At 38.9% G+C, this 21,433-nt stretch overlaps 1 protein-coding gene across 1 annotated transcript; it reads left to right on the forward strand.

Moving 5' to 3' along the window:
• Positions 1–11,628: 11,628 nt before the first annotated feature.
• On the forward strand, positions 11,629–19,835 carry LOC115663313 (disease resistance protein L6-like). Its single transcript, XM_056310882.1, has 6 exons — positions 11,629–11,812; positions 11,917–11,983; positions 14,114–14,751; positions 15,615–16,734; positions 17,513–17,794; positions 17,872–19,835. The coding sequence occupies exons 3-6, from the start codon at positions 14,246–14,248 to the stop codon at positions 19,552–19,554; spliced, it is 3,591 nt and encodes a 1,196-aa protein (XP_056166857.1). The 5' UTR covers positions 11,629–11,812; positions 11,917–11,983; positions 14,114–14,245; the 3' UTR covers positions 19,555–19,835.
• Positions 19,836–21,433: the final 1,598 nt, after the last annotated feature.

Below are 21,433 nucleotides of genomic sequence, written 5' to 3' on the forward strand. Positions count from 1 at the left end.
TTTTAAGAGTTTTCAAACTAAGTCTAGAATAAAATTAACACCAAAATCTAGTGAAATTAAGCCAAAAAATGATTTTTGAACAATTCCTAATTTCCTGGATTTTTTGGAATTTTTCTGGATTTTTCTGAAATTTTTTTAATTTTTAATGTATTTTCTAAAATTTTTAATGTTTTTTAATTTTTCAGATTTTTTAATATTTTTTGGGCTTTTTAAAAATTTTCGAATTTTTTTGGAATTTTTAATATTTTAATATATATATTTTTTGAATATTTTTATTAATTAAAAAAGATTCCTGACCAGGTCCCCGACCCGATCCGCCCCGGATTATGACCCGCCCGGGATCCCCCTTTTTTCTATTTCTTTTCTACTTCTCTTTTTCCTTTTCTTTTCTAAATTTTTTTATCCTTTTCTTTTCTATTTCTCTTTTTCCTTTTCTATTTTTCTTTTTTCCTATTTCTCTTTTCTCTTTATTTTTTATTCCCTTTTTGTTTTCTTCTGCCAGGACGTCTTCTTGGGGACGTCCTCTGCTTCTTCACCGTGAGTGTCTTTCCACGAGTCTACGCCCCCATCCTTTCTTCGCCTCCGACCGTCGGCGCGTGTCGCCACCGCCAGCCTTACATTTTCACCGCCGGCCATCACAAACCACCGGACCGTCGGCTAACTCCGGCCACAAAAAATGACACCGGAGACCAAACACCGATATCGACTTCGGTTTTTTATATCTCCAAATCTCAACCAAATCTAAAACTCTAAATCTATACTCACATAAAACACACGAAACAAGGATGGGAAACTGACCACGGCGGACTCTTACCTCGGGCAATGCTCCGGTGAGAGGAGTGAGTCTCCGGAAGGTGCTCGTCCACGACTGACGACTGGCATCGACAAGTATGCCACGAAATCATACAAAAACATAGAGGCAGTCACCATTCGATAAACATGAGGATTAACCGAGCATAAAAACCGATTTCCAAGCATCGATTCAGCAAAACTCAATTCGGTTCTTCATTCAAACATTTCGTGTGCAAGTTGAGATATACGCTCTAAAGTGAGATTCAATGAGATCTTCGGTTCGGTGGTGATGTATGAAGACCTAAACCAGCATATTTCATATCAGCTCGATCTCAGTTTGCCATATCTCACTCAAACTTTGCGCAATCAAACTCGGTGCTCTAAGCACCTAATATCTCATTCAGGCATTTCAACGAACAGTTAGCATGTGACTAAGAATGCGAGGTCCGAATCTAACCTCAACGTGATTCTTGGCCTAAACACGATACGTACAGACCCAAGTCGTCATTATACATTACAATCCAGCTTCGGTATCGCATGATTGGGTCACGACACCACCGAGTGAACCCGGTATGTGAGTCCACCAAGATGCAAGAGAAAACAGGGGATACACGAGAAGCTTACATGGTTCGAAATGGCCGGAACGACGCGCGACGGCTGGCAGACTGGCTTCCGACAATAACGACGGTGGTTCAAGCCAACCACCGGTGAACGGGAAGGATTTGTGACTCCCTCTCTCTCGGTCTCCATCTTTCCCCCTTTAGAGACGTGGCCATTGAGCAGCTTCATTTTCTCCTTCCCCTCTTGATCATCAGAACCGACACTCCTCCTCAATGATACTATCTCGGACTTCAAGGCAGCGACTTCATTCTCCAACGAAACTCTGACGGATAATGCTCTCCCCCTTTCCTCTTTCACAAGGTCTGCACTTGTCCGTTCCGCTTCGCATGCTTTCTTGTGATTAAAGCTTTAGATCTGAATCTTGTCGAGCTGTTACTCGAGGAGCTTCGCGGCTTGTCTGAGAGCATTTCGTTTCTCTTCTAGCTTCGAGTATTTGACCTTCCACGCTCAGCAACAGACGTTCTCCGGCTCCCCCTTTCAGTGAAACATTTGCTGCCATTGCAGCCACCGCAAGCGAAGAACCACCGCCAGTTCAGCCTCGGATCCACCCCAGAAGAAGCGGTGCATTCATGGAAAACCCTCAAGCCTTGCCCTTCTCTGTTTCTTCCCTCTCTCGGTCACTCTTGGCCTCTTTATCCCCGAATGCTCCTCCTTTTTCCTCGGGACCACTGGCTATACTTCTGACATTCTCGGCGTCGCGCGACGCCCTCTGCCGCTGCGCGACCTCCCCCTCTGCTCCGTCCCGTTCTGCTTATTTCTCTTTTTTGTCCTATCCCTCTGGTCCCCTCAATGCAGAGCGTGAGGGAAACAGGAAGAGAAAAGAAGGGGGGCTGGGCTGGGGAAAAGGAGAGAAGGGAAGTTGGGCCCCGAATAGGTGTTGGGCTAGAAAAGGTAGTAAAGGTAAGCTGGGTTGGAGGTTTTGTTTTTTTTTTTTTTTTTTTTTTTTTAATTTAATTTTTTAATTAATTTTTTTAAATTTTTTTAAAACAAGAAAAAATGTGTCTAATAGCCCCCATTAATTCCAATGCGCCTAATGTCTATATGCTATGCAATTTAATGAAAATATTTTTGTTTAGGGATTAAAAAAATTAACCCTTAATTTTATATATAATTAACCTAAAACGGATAGGTAAAAATTAGGTGTCAACAACTGCGCCAGCCAACCGCCATTGTATTTTTAATTCGCAAATTGATTCTTATCTTACGTCCCTAAATTCTCCAAATTCACATCTATTAAACACTACTCTTACGTCTCTCCTCATTATCAAACTCGATCACTACATTTTAGCTCCTGAACATGGGAGGAGGGACTCATCGAGTGGAATAATGCCATCGACGACTGATAGAGGTGATGTCGAGTCATTGCTGGGGCTAAATACAAGGTGTTTTTGAATTTCAGAGGGCTCGACACTCACTTGAATTTTGCAGACTACCTCTATCACTCCATGGATGTAGCTGGGATTCGCGTGTTGAGAGACAACGAAGAGATCAACAAAGGCAAAGCAATCCGAGGTGAACTAGAGCAAGCAATCAAGAGCTCCACAATTTGTATGCCCATCTTTTCTAGAAACTATGCATCCAGTACTTGGTGTCTTCGCGAGCTGGAATACATGGTGGATTGCTCCAACCTTTCCAAGAAAAAATGCAACGCAACCAAGAAAACTTCCCACGACTCGCTGGTTCGTCCATAACTCCTCCAAAATCATGTCTATTAGACACTAATCTTGCATCTCTCTCCTCATTATCAAACTCTATCGGTCTTAGTCAGAGCATGCATATTCCACGTACGCATATTTCAACTCAACCCGTTCAACTCTGCCCAACTCTTGAAAAAGAAAAGGAAAACAAATCTCAGCCTAAATAACTGAAAATCAATACATGCTCTTATCCTTTTTCTCCTTTTGAAAATTATATAATGAAATACTGTAGAAATTAATGACAAATGCATGATGTTGTGTCGCGACCTACCCTTATCATGATCGGGTTTAGGTCAAGAGGTATTTGTCGATGGATGTGAACAACGATGGATTCATTTGAAAGACAAACCAAATTATTCATTAATCCAAAAACCGAGGCCTTCCTAAGCCTCGTACCTCGCGCGACGAGAATTTTTTAATTTATGCATTTGATTGGAGTCGCTATTAGCCATAATCAAGGGTCAACTAGAAATCCTAATCAAGGCGCGTGAGTGTTGTCTCGATATGCGCGAAAATATTCTAAAGTTCAGAAACTTGATTACACTGGCAATTTAACTAGCGTCCTTTCGGTACTTAAACTTGAATGTTTGCAAACTAATGTACCGGGCAACCTATTGAAAAAGCTAATATTCCACTTAACCGTTCTAAAAATAGAAAATAATAATCAATGTATTAAAAATGCGTAACCAGATAATCATAAAGAAAATAGATAACCAGCGACCTAGCATTGTCTTTAGAAAAGGAAAAGGCAATCAAAAGCCCTAAAGTAAAGCCCTAATGGCTTATCTGGATTTTTGGAAATTTTTTTTAAAGTGTTTTCTCAATTTTTACAAGTTTTAAACTAAGCCCAAAATGAGATAAACACTAATATCTAGTGAAATTAAGCCCAAAAAGTTATTTATGAACACTTCCTAATTTTCTGATTTTTTGGGGGATTTTTCTGATTTTTTCTTCTTCTTTTTTAATGAATTTTCTGAAATTTTTAGTGTTTTTTAATTTTTTTCATATTTTTTAAAATATTTTTTTGGATTTTTTAATATTTTAATATTTTTTGCATTTTTGAATTTTTTATTAATAATATAAAGATTCCGGACCGGGTCCCCCGACCCGATCCGACCCGGATTACGACCCGCCCGGGATCTCCCCTTTTATTTCTTTTTTTATTTTTTTTTTGTTTATTTTTCTTTTTCTACTTTTTGTTTGTCTTTTCTGGTCTCCATCCCCTTCTTCGTGCCTTTCCCAGAATTCCTCCCCTGTTCTTCACCGAGAGCTCTTCATCATTCCATCACCGGGACTTCGCCGGGGGCGCGCCATCGCTGCCCGACGGCTCGGCCCACACCGGTGACACCGACGGCCACCACCAGTTCCACCTCCGCCGGCGGCCAACGTGGCAACCGGACCGTCGACTAACTCTGGCCACGAAACGACATTGACGAACAAAAACTCGATATCCGGCCACCACCCTTCCGGCCCCAAAGAAACGCACTAAATCTAAGTAAATAAACATACACACTAAGCAGCAGAGATAGTGGATTAACGGGAGCGGCCTCAAACTGCGGGCGTCGTTCCGACGACGAGAATGGCACCTCCGGCGATGGCTTCATTGATAGCTCACTCGGATATACGACAAATATGCCACAAAAAAAAAGAACAAAACAACACAGCATCAGTCACCAAACATCACCCTTAGAACAAACAAACGTGAATCTAAGATTTTTACGGGTCGACGCGGTGACTTCGGTTTCGGTTTTCATTCGGGCATTTCATCGAACGGGTGGGATGCGCCTAAAAATAAGGGTTTCTAAGTGGATTTCAGCGGGATTCGAAGGTTTTTCTTGATGAAAATCGTTCAAGAACACATCCTGGAGGTGCAAAGAAACATTTTCCTCATCTTGTGATGCCGGGCGACCACCGAATAGACTCGGTGTGCCCGGCACCCGAGAGGCAGGGGAGGGGGAAAAGCAAAAACAGGGGAGCTAAGACACCCACCTGTTCGTGACTGGCCGGCGGCGACGCGGCGGCTGGAGACTTGTCGGCGGCACCTCGGGGTCTTCTTCAGGCTGATGGGGGCTCCCTACACTCAGGTTTTTCCTCAAAAACTCTCGATCCCTCCTCTAACCTTCTCCCCTTTGCTCTTGACGGACCAAGGGGAAACGCGACGGCCGGAGGTGGTGGACGTCCGGCGACGGTGGCTGGCTCGCAGGGAGGGGGGAAGAGATTTTCCGGCGATCCTCTCCGGTGGAGGAGCCGGGCGATCTCTTCTTAAACCCCCTTTCCCCTTTTTTTTCTCTCTCGGTTTCACCTCTCCCCCTCTATTCTCCCCGCTCTTCTTCGCTTCAGATACCGCCCCAGCCCTTGCTTTTTATCCTGGATCAGGACCTCCCTTTTGGGACCACTGGCCGCCTGATCTCTGCCCCCCTCGACGCGCGACGACGCCCCCTGCTGTTGCGCTAATTCCTCTGCTGCGCGTCCCCTTCCGCTCCCGTACCAGCCTCCCCTCTTGGTCCCCTCTGCCGAGAACGATGAAAGGGAAAGAAGACTCTGCTGGGCCGGGCCAAAGAGGAAAGAAAACTAGGCTGGCCTGTGCAAGAAGGGAAAAGGACCGGGCCGGGCTGATCCGGCCCACTCGAACCGGGTCGGATCGGCCCGGATTTTTTTTTTGATTTAACAAGAAAAATATGTCTAATAGACCCCATTAATGCCAATGCACCTAATGTCTACGTGCCATGCAATTTAATGAATTTTTTTTAGAGGTTAAAAATTAATCTCTAATTTTCTATGTAATTAAACCCTAAATGACTAGGCAAAATTTAAGTGTCAACACGTTGGGCTAAGACTTATGTCATCTATAGCTAGATCAAACATACTACTATAGCGAAAAAAAGTTGAAACTATAGTTTTTGTTGGCTCAATTTATATTTATTATTTAATGTTATCTAATACCATAATAACAAAACAAACAAGGGAATTGCAACAGAACAGTATATCCATAATACATGTGGAGAGTTAGTCTTCTTCTTTTAGTTAATCACACTAGTTGTGTAAGAATAAGTGTAACAGAAATCCTAATGTTTCGATAATTGATTATATAAGTCCTAAATGTTTTACTTTTAGTGAATTGAGTCCTAAATGTTTTGTCAAAGGTGCAATCGGGTACACATATCATTGCCAATAGCCTTTAGTAACTGGACAATTATACTCTTTTAGAGTATTATGAAAAGAAGCATTATTTTAACAGCAATCAGAAATATAGCATGTGAATTTTGTCGATCATGGAGTAGACAACTTCATTTTGGAGAGCAATTTCAAAATAAACCTTTACCTAAACAGATAAAAAAAATCCAAAGTATAATTTTTTCTTCAATCACATAAAGTTATGAGATAAATTGAATTCTACTTTTCAATAAAATCCCATAATCAAGTTTGTCACTCAACTTTCAAGAAACTTATGTGTTTTATTCCTTGATTATTGTCATAACAAGGTTTTATTTTGTCAAAAACTAAAAAGACATGATTTTGCGAATGAGTAAATGTGGGAGATTAGGACTCAATTGCACATTTTCCAAAAAGACTCAGGAATCACTTGACTAAATAGAATGTCTAAGACTCAATCAACAAACAACCGAAATGGTTAGAGCTCCTATAATACATATTTCAAGAACCTTTATCGTTTTTTTGACACTTTAAAATAAAAAAAAATTTAAGTTCTCAGTTACATAATAGACAAACATCTCATTCTATTTGGGATTATATTTGGATAATTTAGCAAATAATCTTATGCAAGTTAATAGCATGTGATTTTTATTGAGATGGAAATGGATTGTCATGGGCGAGAAAAATAATGCTTTGAAAAGAGAAAAAAAAGGAACTTTTTAATTACCTTCTCTGAGCATTATCATAAAAGTTCCACACCCGTTATGAATGTTCTGTTTGAGCTCTTTGTCTAATGAGAAAATTTTGAAAAAAATGTATTTTGTATTTATCCCTTAAAGTTTTGTTCGAACTGTCCTATATATAACATAAGTTCCTTAAATTAAATAGAATGTAATAAATGAATGAAATGCTTTCTTTATCTTAAATTTGAAAAGATGGATTACACACATCGATCGTGGAATTATACATTCTTCTACATCACAGGCAATTTATTATCTAGTCATCGAATGGAACATGTGAATGGAAGTGCCGTCCCTTGAACTTATCCAATTGAGATTAATTTTTTTTTATTTTGTATTTGTCTCTAATGATTGGGTCCTTGTCGTAAGTTTGTTTACAAGGAATACACCTTTGCACAGACTCTTTATTTTCTCTTAATGCGAATTATATGTCAATGCCTATGATGAATGTCCCCCCATTTCCAAATTTTTTTGTTGCATGGTATGTGCTCTCGTTATTAGTGTGAGATTTTATGGGACCATTATCAAGTATTCTAAAAGCTTAAGTTCTTAGATGAAAGCGTTATTTAATATTTAATTATTCTAACAATTAGATCATACACAACACTATGAAATTGGATAGAGTTTTAGGTACTCTTTTCCATTTTTTAAGTGTTATTGCTAAAAAGAGAGAAATGGGGAAATTACCAATGCTATGCACACGGTTATTAGACAGGACGCAGTAGATGTCGTGCTTCAAAAATACATAAATTTCGGATAATCACATAGTGAAAGAATAGCTGAGGACCGAAATGATGCATTATGATTCCATAAAAGACAAATTAAATCTATTTTGCACCCAATCCTTTTCTTTCAGAAAAAGAGTGGCGAGAAGCGACAAGCACTAGCGATCCATGTTGGCTGATATCATAAGAGCTTTACAATTATTATGGAATATTTAGTTCGAGTCACAACTACTCCCCACAACTAGCAAACTGATGATTCAAGGTTGGTGGGGTCATCGCGACAGCCCAACCAAAATGTTACCAACTAAAAAACCTTTCAAAACGAGTTGCGCTGTTGTTAGGTTATACAACACCCAATGAGTGCAGAGTGAGGTTGAAGTTGAAGTTTAAGACTGAGTCCCAAGTTTGATGCGCACCTTCCACCTTCCATTTTTGTTTACTGCACCGGCCAACCGCCATTTTTATGTGATTGGGAGCTTGTTGTAAGTTATTTTCAAGAAATCCACATCATTCAGAGTCCTTATTCTTTCTAAATGCGTATTATATGTCTATGCTTACGATGACGTCCCCACCATTTCCATAATTCTCTCTCAAGGAAAGAGGAAAATGGGACCTGGTAGTCAACTACCCCAATTTCCACGAATCTGGCCCAGACAACATCAATTAAAGGGTTATTATTTCTTTAGTCGCAATGTTCATTAATTAATTAGAACGTGACTTGACATCAATTAAAATTATATATTTTCTTTTTTGGAGCAATAAAATAATTTTTAATTTCTCGGGCTCTTCCAAGAAAAAGCGCAACGCAACGAAGGGGACTTTCCATGACTTAGAATGGGAAGTGCAATGCAATTGCATATTTTTCTTTTTGGAGGGTAATCAATTAGAATTGTTGATAGAATAATTTTTTATTTGTGGCCAATTTCTCGGGCCCTTCCATGAAAAAATGCAATGCACAATGAGACTTCCTTTGACTCTCTGGTTCGTCTATAAATTCTCCAAAATTATGTCTATTAGACACTACTCTTACATCTCTCTTCTTACTATTAAACCCCGTCGGTATACTTGATAAATTGTTATTTGCTTGGAATTGTGTCAAAAGTGAATGACTGATGGTTTGAACATGCCTATTCCACGTACGAATATTTCAACCCGTTCAACTTTACCTGACTCTGAAAAGGAAAAAAACACTGCGTGACTAACTAAAAATCGATGCATTGTCTATTGTTTTTTCTCTTTTTGAAAAACATATCAGTCAAGTAAAATTGAGACAGAATCTAGCTTTTATACCATGCTAGAAAAGTTCAATCTAAAAACTTAAGCCGAATGGTATAGGAAGACCACATGTATATAAAGAGAATATAAAACCTAGTAGCAATGTAGGATATTTTAACAAAAATAATGACAAGTGCATGACACTAGACTAAGACTTATGTCATTAATACCTAAATCGAATTTTCTGCTATAGTGAAATTGAAATCTAAACTATAGTTTCGTTAGCTTAATTTATGTATTTTTTGTAACTTTATCTAATAGAGAAAAAAAAACAAACAAGGGAATTTTAATATAACAGATTACACAGAGTGTTGTGGAGAGTTACTCTTCTTATTTTAGTTAATCACACTAGTTGCAAAAGTACTAATGTTTTGATGGTTGATTAATCATATCCTAGATCTTTTATTTTCAGTCGATTGAGTCCTTAGTAATTTGACAAAGATGCAATTAACATCATTGCCTTTGACCTTTAGTAAAAGGGCAGCTATACTCTTTTAGATTGTTATGAGATGAAGCATCATTTTAACCACAATCAGAAATAAAGCATAGGAATGTTATTGATCAGTGATCATTGAATAGATAACTTGATTATAGAAAATCTAAACAGATAGGAAAAACTCTAAGAATATTATTTTGATTTTTTCTTGAGTCACATAAAGTTATGGAAGAAACTTTGATTCTACTTTCAATAAATCTCATAATCGAGTTTCTCGGTCAATTTTCAACGAAACTTATGTGTTTTATTCCTTGATTATTGTAAAATAATGTTTAGTTTTGTGAAAACCTAAAAGGACATGATATTTTGCGATGAGTAAATGTCCCAAGCAGGGAGATTGGGACTCAATTACACATTTTCCAAAAAGGCTTAGGAGTCAATTTACTAAATAGAATGTTTAAGGCTCAATCAACAAACAATAAAAAAAGCTTAGGGCTCCAATAGCACATATAATGTATTTTGAGAACCTTTGTTATTTAGTTGACAATTTAGAATAAAAAATACTTGGAAAATGATCTCATGCAAGTTAATAGCGTGTAATTCTTATTTAGAGGGAAATGTTATTGTCATTTACGAGAAAGATAATACTTCGAAAAAAGAAAAAAATATATTTTTTGCTACTCTCTTTGAGAGTTACCGTAAGAGTCTCACACCCATTACAGAATATTTGGTCCGAATTCTTTGTCCAACAATATATCTTTATCTGTGAAATCTTTATCTTGAAAAAAAGTACTTTTTCTCTTGAATAAGAACCCGTATATGACATATTTCACTTAGTTAAATAGAATGTTATACATCAATGAAATGCTTTCTTTATCTTAAATTTGAAAAGATCATTCACGTACACCATGGAATCCATTGATGTTACATATTTTCTTTTTGGTGGGTATCGATTAGATTAGTTGATAGAATATTTTTAATTAGATAAATTTATTTGTGTTTTTTATTGTTATCTAGTAGAGTAACAACAAAACAAACAAGGGAATTGCTATAGAACCGATAACACAAAGTGCACGTGGAGAGTTACTCCTCTTCTTTCGGTAAATCACACTAATATAAAACAAACAAGGGAATTGCTATAAAACAAACAAGGGCTCCTATTGCTCGTATATTGTATTTGGAGAATCTTTATTATTTAGCTGACACTTTAGAATAAAAAATCAATTACATAATAGACTACCATAATATTCAATTAGGGAATATATTTGGATAATTTAGCAAATAATCTTTACAAGTTAATAGGGCGTAATTTTTAGTTAGAGGGAAATGGATTGTCGTCGGCTAGAAGGATATTACTTTGAAAAGAGATAAAAAAAGGAATTTTTTAAGCTACCCATATGGACCTAGCCATAGGAATCTTTTATTCGTTACGGAGTGTTCGATTTTAACTTTTTATTCATTGAGAAAATTTTATCTTAGAAAGTAATATCTTGAAATGGAGATATATGGTATTTTTTTTCCTTTAAAATCTTATTCGAAATGTAACCTATGTATAACATATTTTACTTAATCAAGTTTAGATGAATGAAATGTTTTCTTCATCTTAAATATGAAAAAATCATTAAACGCATCGGACCTTTGTGAAATCATGCATTCACAGATACTGCGATAATTCTTATATCGATAGATGGAGTCCTCGCTCATTGAATTGAACAATGTGGGAATGGAAGTGCCATCCCTTGATTCAAGAAAAGAACACAATCATCAGTCTTGCTATACCCGATCAAATGCGTCAGCTTGAATTTATTTGGAGCGTGGAAAAGTTATTTAGTTTAATAAATTAGCAGTGAAGTGGAATCAATTTTATTTAGTTCAACAGGTGGGTCTTCACGCGTGACTGACTGAATTGTCAGGCTCCACTTCCACGAAGGCTCATCTCCCCGTGTTCTCTCTCCTCTATTCTTTCATCCTTCAAGCAATACAGCGCTGGCCTTCAAGCGATGCAAGGGCTTCCGCGTGGAGGAGAGGCGATTGAGCCCGAACCAGGCAAGCGAATCCTCCCGTGAGCTTCCCTGAGGCGTCTCGGCACACACCGGTGACCGCACACGACATAGAGCCAGCAACGAAGGCCGCGTCCGCATTAAGCTTAAGAGCTCCTTTCTCCGGCGGCGTCCAGATCGCAGGTGAGATCCCTTCTCGTTCTTGTTTTTTTCTTTCGATTCGCGCGGCAAGTTTTGATATCTTCGTGCAAGGATATCGCTTCATTATCTGTCGCTTGCGGGTCTGGTGATTTGCCTCTAAAAATCGCACTTTTTCTCGCCTTCCACCGGAACCAGAGTACTTCGGAAACGAGCTCGAGAGACGGCAAGGCTGGTAATCCGCTCTTGTAGCTTAATAGCCACTGATCTATGCTTGCGAGGCCTTGATCTTCAATTCGGATTTGTATATTGTGGTCTGACCAAACTTTGGTTGTCCAGGGACGAAGGAGAAAGAGGTGTTCTGGTGTTTGGGGGGGCGTCTTACACACTGGGCACAGTGGGTCAGGTAAGTTTCTTCGCTTGAACAAGTTTTCCTTTGTAGGCAAGGCATTTTGGCAAAGTTGCCAGAGGCATAGTTTGATTTTGGGTAGGGTGTTCATGTTCCACCCTTTAGAGCGTAGGCCTCGTGGTATTTGGTGCGAGGACGAGGCTTGTTGATTGGCTGGGCTGTCTGCTTCCTTTGTGAGATGATTGTACCCGCTTTTAACTTAGTAATTCCCTGATTTGGCTGCTGTCCATGCTAGTCTTTCTTTCTCTTCTATAGATGGGATGGGGATGGCCAAGATTTCCTCCACAATATTGTCTTCAAACAAGCTATAAGGCTTTGTTCATTCCATATCGCCAGGTCTCTATCAATCAGTTCAGACACTAATTGGGGATCATCTTGGTTTGATGGACTTGCGATTGTGCCCAATCTTGTCCACTTGTCTTCACGAATTCTAATCGATTTTCCATTCTTTACGGACCATTGAACTGAGCCAGCTAATGCATCTCTTCCAATCAGCAAGTTGTGCCACCCTCGGGACGATCTTTGTCCTTTCCTCACATGACAAAAATCAGTGTTGGGGAAGTAGAGCCCTTTCGGTATTTGGCACCAAAGCGTCGAAGGTAATTAGGTCAGCATTTGCTCAGCATTGCCCTATTAAATGTAATTAGGTCACAAAAACGCATACCTCCACGGTCCTTCCTCTTTTTCATTACCTCCTAGCACTTCCAGTGTATACCAGCCTTGGAATCATTGTTTATCCACCAGAATGAGGCAATCTTTTGTTCAATGGCTCTACAAAGGGAAAGTGGTATCTTGAAGATTGACATGGCATATTGCGGGAGTGCCTTGACAACCGTTTTCAATAGGATCTCCATTCTAGCCTTTGACATCATCTTTTCCTTCCACCCTTCAAGTTTCATAATTACCCTGGCCAGTATCCAAGCGAACATTTGTTTCATTGATACGCCCTAATCCGAAGGGATACCCAAGTATTTCCCTATTTTGTCTATTTCTAGGACTCTCAATTCCTGTGCCATATTCCTACGAAGATTCTAGGGGCAGCCCGAGCTAAAGAAAACAGTTGACTTGTTTAAATTGATTGCCTGGCCCGTGGCAAAACAGTATTGATTGAGAATGTTAGCCAGGTTTTGGCATTCTATAGCTTTCCCTTTCGGGAGAAAGATAGAATCGTCCGCAAACAACAAGTGGGAGAGACTTGGGCAATGTCAATTTAGGTTTAGTCCTTTTACTCTACCATCTTCAACTGCTTTTTATAGTAAGGAGAGGACATTAGCCACAAGTATAAAAAGATAAGGTGAGAGAGGGTCACCTTGTCGGATTCCATGTGTCGGGTTGAAAGAAGGCAAAGGCTCCCCATTGAACTTCACACTAAATAAGATAGTAGTGACACATTGCATGATCCATGAGACCTATTTTCTACAGAAACCCATTTTTAGCATACAAGCTTCCAGGAAGTTCTGCTCAATCCTGTCGTAGGCTTTTTGCATATCTAATTTCAGCACTGCTTGGAATTTTTTCTTCCTTTTGCTGATTCGTAGTTGGTTCAGTGCCTCTTGAACTATCAGGATATTATCCTGAATTTACCTTCCACTAACAAAGGCACTCTGTTCCACTTCAATCAATTGAGGCAGCCACGTTCTAAACCGGTTAGCCTGCACCTTTGAATTTGAAATGATCTTGTACGTGAAGTTGCAAAGGCCAATGGGTCGGTATTGTTAATTAGAGCTTGACGTGATATCAATTGATATATTTTTGGGTCTGTTTGTTTGATGGAAATTAGTGGAATTGTTTTCATGAAAGATGAGTCATTTTCTTATGTTTGATGGTGTTGAAAATCACTTGAATGAAATTCTGGTGTTTAACAAAAAATGAAATTGATTGGAGAATCCATTACATATTGCCTTTAAAATAGCAGTTCAGTCGTATTTAGAGTCAATTTACAAACTTCGAGCTCAAATAAGTCTTCTACTTATTGTTCCCGGTGCGAATAATAAATGAGACGAGTTTACGAAATCAGATTTGAACTTGTCCTGTTGTGGCCTGGGCGAAAGTTTTGAGTTCAGTAAATTGGATCGTGAGGTGGAATCAATTGATCAGAATGGTTTATAAAATAATATTTTACTGCAGGAAATTTCCTCAGCCCTTCCCACGATTCTTTGTCTCGTCCATAAATACTCCAGAATTGCATGCATTGGACACTACTCTCTTACATCTCTCTTCTCATTATTCAACTCGATCACTACACTCTAGCTCCCGAAGATGGCAGAGAGAAAATATTCGGATGGACCAGCGGTGTCCACCCGTAGAGGCGATGTCGAGTCGTCGCTGGGGGCTGAATACGAGGTGTTCTTGAGTTTTAGAGGGCCGGACACTCGCCGGAATTTTGCCGACTGCCTCTATCACGCCATGGATGGAGCTGGCATTCGCGTTTTCAGAGACGACGAAGAGATCAGAAAAGGCGAAGAGATCAGAGGCGAACTGAAGCGTGCGATCGAGAGCTCCTCAATCTGTGTTCCTATCTTCTCTAGAAACTACGCGGCAAGTGCGTGGTGTCTTCGCGAGCTTGCATACATGGTTTATCACAAAGCGATGATTCTGCCGGTCTTCTTTGACGTGGAACCCAGAGATGTCAAGCTTAAAACTAAGCTGTACCAGGATGCACTGCAGAAGCACGAGGAGAAGTACGGCTGCGAGGTCGTGCAGCGATGGAAGGAGGCTCTGGAGAAGGTCGCTGGTATGAGTGGATGGGATCTCAGAGATACCGGGTAAGGTTTGGGCTTTTATTTTTTTCTTTGATTAGATATTCAATTGATATAACTATAAATAATAAGAAATATTATCATCCTTGCATTAAAAGTTACAACTACCGTTGTTCTCTTTTTCATCAAATTGTCACTCAATCTCCACGTATTTTATAACTACTCGCTACACATTCACTCAATTAAATCAATTCCTTTCAAAACTAGATGAGTTCTCTATTTAGACATGACAAATCCAATTTGAATTCATTATTCAAAATCCATCTTTTAGATTGAATAAAAATACCTTTTTCTTAACTTCTAAATCAATGTTATGTGGATTTTATAAAACAATTAGTCCATGCAAAACTAGTAAACCGAGCACACACTATGTATAAGCAATAAAAAATGAATAAACAAATCCTTTGCATATATTTAGAGGAAGAAAATCCAAAGGTTTCGATTTTTAACAATTTATGGATGAGGGAGCATCTTTTACAAAGTTTAAGATTTCATTCTTGTCTTACCAATTTACATCTTTGACCATAGTATACACAATTGCAATTCGTTTTAAGAAAATTGACTGGATTTTGGTTGATTTTTCTGAAAAAAGGAGTATGGATTGAAAGTATATGTGAGATTACCTTGTATATAATATAAATTAATATACTTTTTTGAGGAGGAGGGGCGCAATTCACTTATAGTTGATTTTTTCCTATATATTCACAGAGTATATATACAAAATTTTTTGGGAGGGGGAAGGTCGCCCCCGCTTCCTCCCCACTCCTCCTCTATGGTTGGTTTATCTTTAATTCATAATATTTCGGAGCTCGATTGTTTAATATTCTATTCGGATGTTTCTTACTAGACCCTTTTATCAAATATGACAGTCACGGCGAACTCATTAAAATAATCGTTGCTGAAGTTTCGATCAAGCTGAATAAAAGAGACAAAAACCTGCCGGATCATTTAGTCGGAATTGAGGATCGTGTTAAAGATGTCATGCGCCTAATAGATGAAGGTTCACCTGATGTACGTTATCTGGTAATCCACGGAATGGGGGGCATCGGTAAGACGACTCTTGCCAAAGTTGTCTTTAACCAAATTTCCAGTCGATTTCATGGGTGCAGCTTTCTTTTGAATGTTCGAGAAGCTTCAAAGGGCGGCAATGTCATTCAATTGCAAAAACAATTATTGTCTGAAATTCTCAATATCAAACAAGTGGAGATTTCCGACTGTGATGCAGGGATTTATCAAATTGAAAGGAGATTCCGCAATAAGAAAGTCCTCATCGTTCTTGATGATCTAGATAAGCGTGAACAATTCTCAAGACTTGTAGAAAAGCGTGATTGGTTTGGTCTAGGGAGCAGAATTATTATTACGACGAGGGACACCAACTTTTTGCCGAATGATGAGGAGAACCGAGAAAATAATGTCTGGACGCATTTCAAAGAGTTTACAATCTATCAAATGAGAGAATTGTCCTATTGGCATTCTCTTTGGCTTTTTAGTAACCATGCTTTCAGAATGGATTCTCCTCCACATGATTATGAACATATTTCTCGTGATATTATTCAGAAAACCGGTGGACTTCCTTTGGCTCTCGAGGTGATTGGATCCTCTCTTTGTGGCAAAAGTAAGCCAATTTGGAATGTCACGTTGAAGAAATTAGATTTAGTTCCCAATCAAGATGTATGCCACAAATTAAGGATTAGCTTTGATATGCTAGAGGATGCACAGAAAGAAATTTTTCTTGATATTGCGTGTTACTTTATCGGTGAAGAAAAAATCCATCCACATTATATGTGGAAAGCATTGGATTTTTTCCCCAAAATTGAGATCCCCGTCCTTTCTCGTATGTCTTTGATTAGAGGTAATGTCATATTGTCGATGCATGACCTGCTTAGAGACCTTGGAAGAGACATTGTTCGACAAGAAGACAAATTTCTTGAGAAGCGCAGTAGACTATGGTCTCCCAAGGATGCGTTGAACATAGTGCAGCATAGAAAGGTACATTTTATTCACAGCTACTATCTTTCTGATCATGGAAACATCAGCTCAAAGCTTAGAGTATATTCCTGGATGTGTTCTTTTGTCTGTGTTGTGCATCGCATAAAACTAAATTTGTCAATTTTGAGTGAAATAAAAGTAATTTCATAACTCATATCTGTTGGTTTTTGTTCCTATACTACTCGTTGGTTTTTGGTCCGATACCAATGTCGGATTGCGAAAGCATGATTTTGATATCACTATTTAGTTTGTGGTTTAATGTGCAAGTGTGTATGTGTGCGGGATGTATTTGGAAGAGGATGAAAAGAGAACAAGGTAAGAGAACTCCAAGGATATAGCCAATAGGATAAGAAAAAAACAATAGTTTCATTATTTCAACAAAGTAGTTATACTGCTCCTCACACAATTACATGAATGATTCTAAGCTCTACTTATGGAGCAATTCCACCGACTTTGACAGGGAAAATCTCTGCCGAGTTGTGCTTAGATATATTATTTTTTCTTTTAAGATTTTTCTAGGCACAAGCACAAGTGGACTTATATCCAAAAAATTTTGTTGCCTTTGCAGGGAAGCAGAGGTCTAGATGCTTCTTGAAAAGGGATCACTTATTTTAACAATATCTAGCAATATATATTAATTGCTTACATTTACAACCCCAAAGTGGAAGAAAAGAGAATGGTTTACTTATAGAATAGGTCTATGCAATATTTAATCACGGAATGCTTTGCTCTGTTTCTTCACCGTAGAAAGTTCACTTATGCCTTTTCATGTTGTCAGGGAACAGATAACATCACAGCACTCAAACTAACTGGACTTCCACAGGAGCACAACTTTACAAGTGAAGAGTTTTCACGGCTGCCTAACTTAAGGTTGTTGGAATTAGAGGGAGGGAACTTGACAGGAGACTTTAAATATCTTCTCTCGAGTTTAAAATGGCTCTCTTGGCATCATTGCCCTTCAGACTTGCAAGCGGTCAATCTATGCTTAGGGAAATTAGTCGTGCTCAAGCTTTCAAACAGCGAAATTCCCGAGAACTGGAATGGATGGGGCCCATGCTTGGTATGGTTTCACATCCCATGTATACGTTTGTTGCCATTTCCCTTGCCTTACTTTTCTAATTCTAATTTGATTCACAGGCAAATCATGACTTGAAAGTTCTACATCTCATGAGATGCCATCTATCGACAACTCCCGACTTCTCAACGTGCTTGAATTTGAGGATATTGGTTTTTGCTGAACATTGTCCAGAGTCGACACAAATCGGTAGCTCTATCGGTAAGCTAGAGCGCCTAAAGCGCTTGGAAATAATTGGAGCTAGAGTTCAGCCATCAATGTTGTCTGGAAGCCCCCATTTTGACCTGTGCACAATACCTTCTACAATATGCCGTCTAAAGAACCTGTCAAGTCTAAAGCTAGAGGGGCAGTGTATGCGAGAGCTTCATCCATCTATTGGAGGGATGGCGGGCTTGATGTTCATGTCTTTAAATCATTGTTATCGGCTTAGAAAGCTTCCAGACTCCATTGGGAAATTGAGATCATTGCTCGAATTGAATTTGTTCAACACAAGAATCGGAAAGTTACCTAATTCTATTGGAGATCTCAAAAGGTTGGAGACAATGAACCTGGGACTCACTCGGATGAGGGAGCTACCAAATTCCATAGGAGGACTAGAATCATTGCTCAACTTAGACTTGCAGTGTGCTGATGTTATAGCACTGCCTGCTTCCATTGGATATCTTAAAAGACTGCGGCACTTAAGTATGCGTCACACTAAGATAAGAGAGTTACCTGATTCTATTGGAGATCTCAAAAGGTTGGAGATAATGGACCTGCGCTTCACTCAGATAAGGGAGCTACCAAACTCCATTGGAGGACTAGAATCATTGCTCTACTTAGACTTGTGGTGTGCAAATATTACAGAACTGCCTGCTTCTATTGGATATCTTAAAAGGCTGGAGGGCTTAGATACGCGTGATACAAAGATAAGAGAGCTACCTCAGGCCATATGGACTTTGGAGAATCTTAACCGGTTGGTATACCATGGTTATGATTCTAGAAATATAGATATCACATTGCCTCCTAAGCTTTCGCGAGTACACATATATTGTGATGATCTTCAATCTCTCCCAAGGCTTCCTTTAGGTCTTCGTTCTTTGGAATTAAATGGTGTCAAGTCTCCGATAGAACATCCCCTCCTCTCCGATTTGAGATGTTTGTCTGAGTTAAAACTCTCCAATTTGGGATTGAGAGAGATCGAGTTGAAACAGTTAGAGAACCTCCATTATTTAGAGGTGGTTGGATGTAATTTGCTAGTGAGGCTATCAGGTCTATCAAGCTTAAGGAAGCTCAAAAAGCTGAGTATTTTTCACTGCTCACAGCTAATCGAGATTCGAGATTTGCGAGAAATAGAATCGCTGGTGGAATTCGACATTAGATATTGCAGCTCCATAGAAAGGTTACCTGATCTATCAAAACTACATAAATTGAAGCGCATGTACGTACATGAATGTGAATCGCTGCAAGGTTTGCCTAATTTGCCAACCTTGATGATGTATTTAGAAATTGAGAATTTGAGCTCTATAGAAAGGTTACCTGATTTATCAAAACTGCATGAGTTATATTACTTGACCATACGTCAAGTTGAATCACTGCAAGGTTTGCCTGATTTACCAAACTCACTGCAGCAATTATTAATTGAGAAATGGAGCTCCATAGAAAGGTTACCCGAATTATCAAAACTACATGAGTTACGGGTATTGAATATCAATCACTGTAAAGCGCTGCAAGGTGTGCCTGCTGTTCCAAACACATGCCTTTGAGATGTTCATGCATGCCCACTGTTAGGCGAGTATGGTGACTTTGACGAACGTTGCAGATGGTGCCGGGAATCCAACTTGGGCCTATCTTCAAGGAGGCCAGGTATGTATATGTGACACGTGGCACTCTTTCCCATTTCGTTCCTACTTTGCCTTATTTTCTTCATTTTTTTTTCTTTTCCCTTCCCATGTCTCCTTCTGAACAGTCAGCCAACTCTTTTCTGTAAGTTCTTCCTGTTCACTCCAAAAGATGCAAATCACCCAATTTTCACCCCATTTCTTTATTTCATTGTCTAATCTTATCCATGTTTAATTAGATGAATGCGTGGCGGTGCGTACTCGCACTGCTTTATGAATAGTTAGACATCGACACTCTCTCCATCTAACACATGGCGATTGTTCTTCTCTTTTCTTAGGCTAACTTAATTGTGATTAACGATAAAGAAACGCCACGAAATTTTTTTTAAAGAAGAATTGAATCAAGCTTCACCATAGCAGAGTATTAAATGAGTAGACAAAACCTTGCCTCCACCAGGTGATAAAATTAGAGGAAAATCGTAACAAAAGAGAGCTACACCAAAAACATCAGTACAGTATATCAATTCAAAGGTAAGAGAATATTGAACTATAGCAGAGGATTTTCAAAACTGACATAGCATGGTCATAACAAACTGGGCGTGGAAGCTAAAAGAGGTTAAACCCAAATTATCTAACAAGCAAAATGCGACTTTATAATTAAATATTGTATCAGGATAGAAAGTCTACGGTATAAAAAGAGGGATGAAGGCACGAATAGATCCTGGACTTTTGTAAAATGTTTAATCGAGTCTTTGAACCTTTTTTATTTTGGTCAGTTGAGTTCTTGAAGTTCAATTTTTAGGTTCGGCAATGACTACTGTGAAAGAAAGAAAGGAAGAATCATGATTTAGGCTCTGTTTATTTCGCGGAAAATGAATGATTTAGAAAATATTTTCCTAAAAATAATTGCTTATATCACTTGAAATAATTAGTCAATGAAAAATAATCTCGATATCGACAATAATTTATGTCTAAATATTTTCGTGGACGATGCAAATTTTTTTTGTTCATTAATTTGTGTAAGCGATACGAGCGATTAATTTTTGGAAAATATTTTTCAAATTATTCATTTTCCGCAAAACAAACGAAGCCTTAGTGAAATTAAATGGGTACTTCAAGAAGTCCAAACACTCAATGCTTAGATTACAAAGCCGCTCCGGCATGGCGTGACATCGTATTTCAATCCGAAACCGCTCATTAAAATTTCATTAGATGACATGAACGAGACATCCCCGTTTCGAAGGTGTAGTAAAGTAACGCCTTGGCTGCAAGGTGCATTCCCGTGTCCCCGTTGTGATTGAGGGGGGCATTGGTTCTTGTTCCTAGAGAACCGTTCTCTCTCTTGCTGACGTTAGAATTGCATGTATGCTCATCGCACCTCTTCGGTTTCGACTCTGTGTCCGGATCTTTGCTGCTCGATTTTGAATTTGGAATCTTTGCTTTATTCATAGGGATCGATTTTATTAAGTTGCTCAGCTGATGTGTTGCTATTGAGCTTTGTAGGACATAGACATCGCTATTGTTGCTATTGAGCAGGATTACCCACATAGTACCCTCGAGGTAAATCTCCATGTGCTTATTTTCTGTTTATTCGAATTTGTTTCGTTCTATTTCATAAAACTAACATGAAAATGCTAATCAGTGATAGCTTAAGTCTTAGCACACAAGAATAGATTTGACTGCCACCAGAAAGAGAGGACAACATTGATCACTTTCCTCAGGAAGGTGCCATTCTTGTGCAAATTCAGAAAAAGTGGAGAATGTCTTTGGGTTCTGATTTTGTTAGCAAATTGATGTGTAGATC

The sequence above is a fragment of the Syzygium oleosum genome, unplaced genomic scaffold, assembly GCF_021117445.2.
Source record: "Syzygium oleosum isolate NSW1041296 unplaced genomic scaffold, Sole_v2.1 Sole_v2.04, whole genome shotgun sequence".
Taxonomy (NCBI): domain Eukaryota; kingdom Viridiplantae; phylum Streptophyta; class Magnoliopsida; order Myrtales; family Myrtaceae; genus Syzygium; species Syzygium oleosum.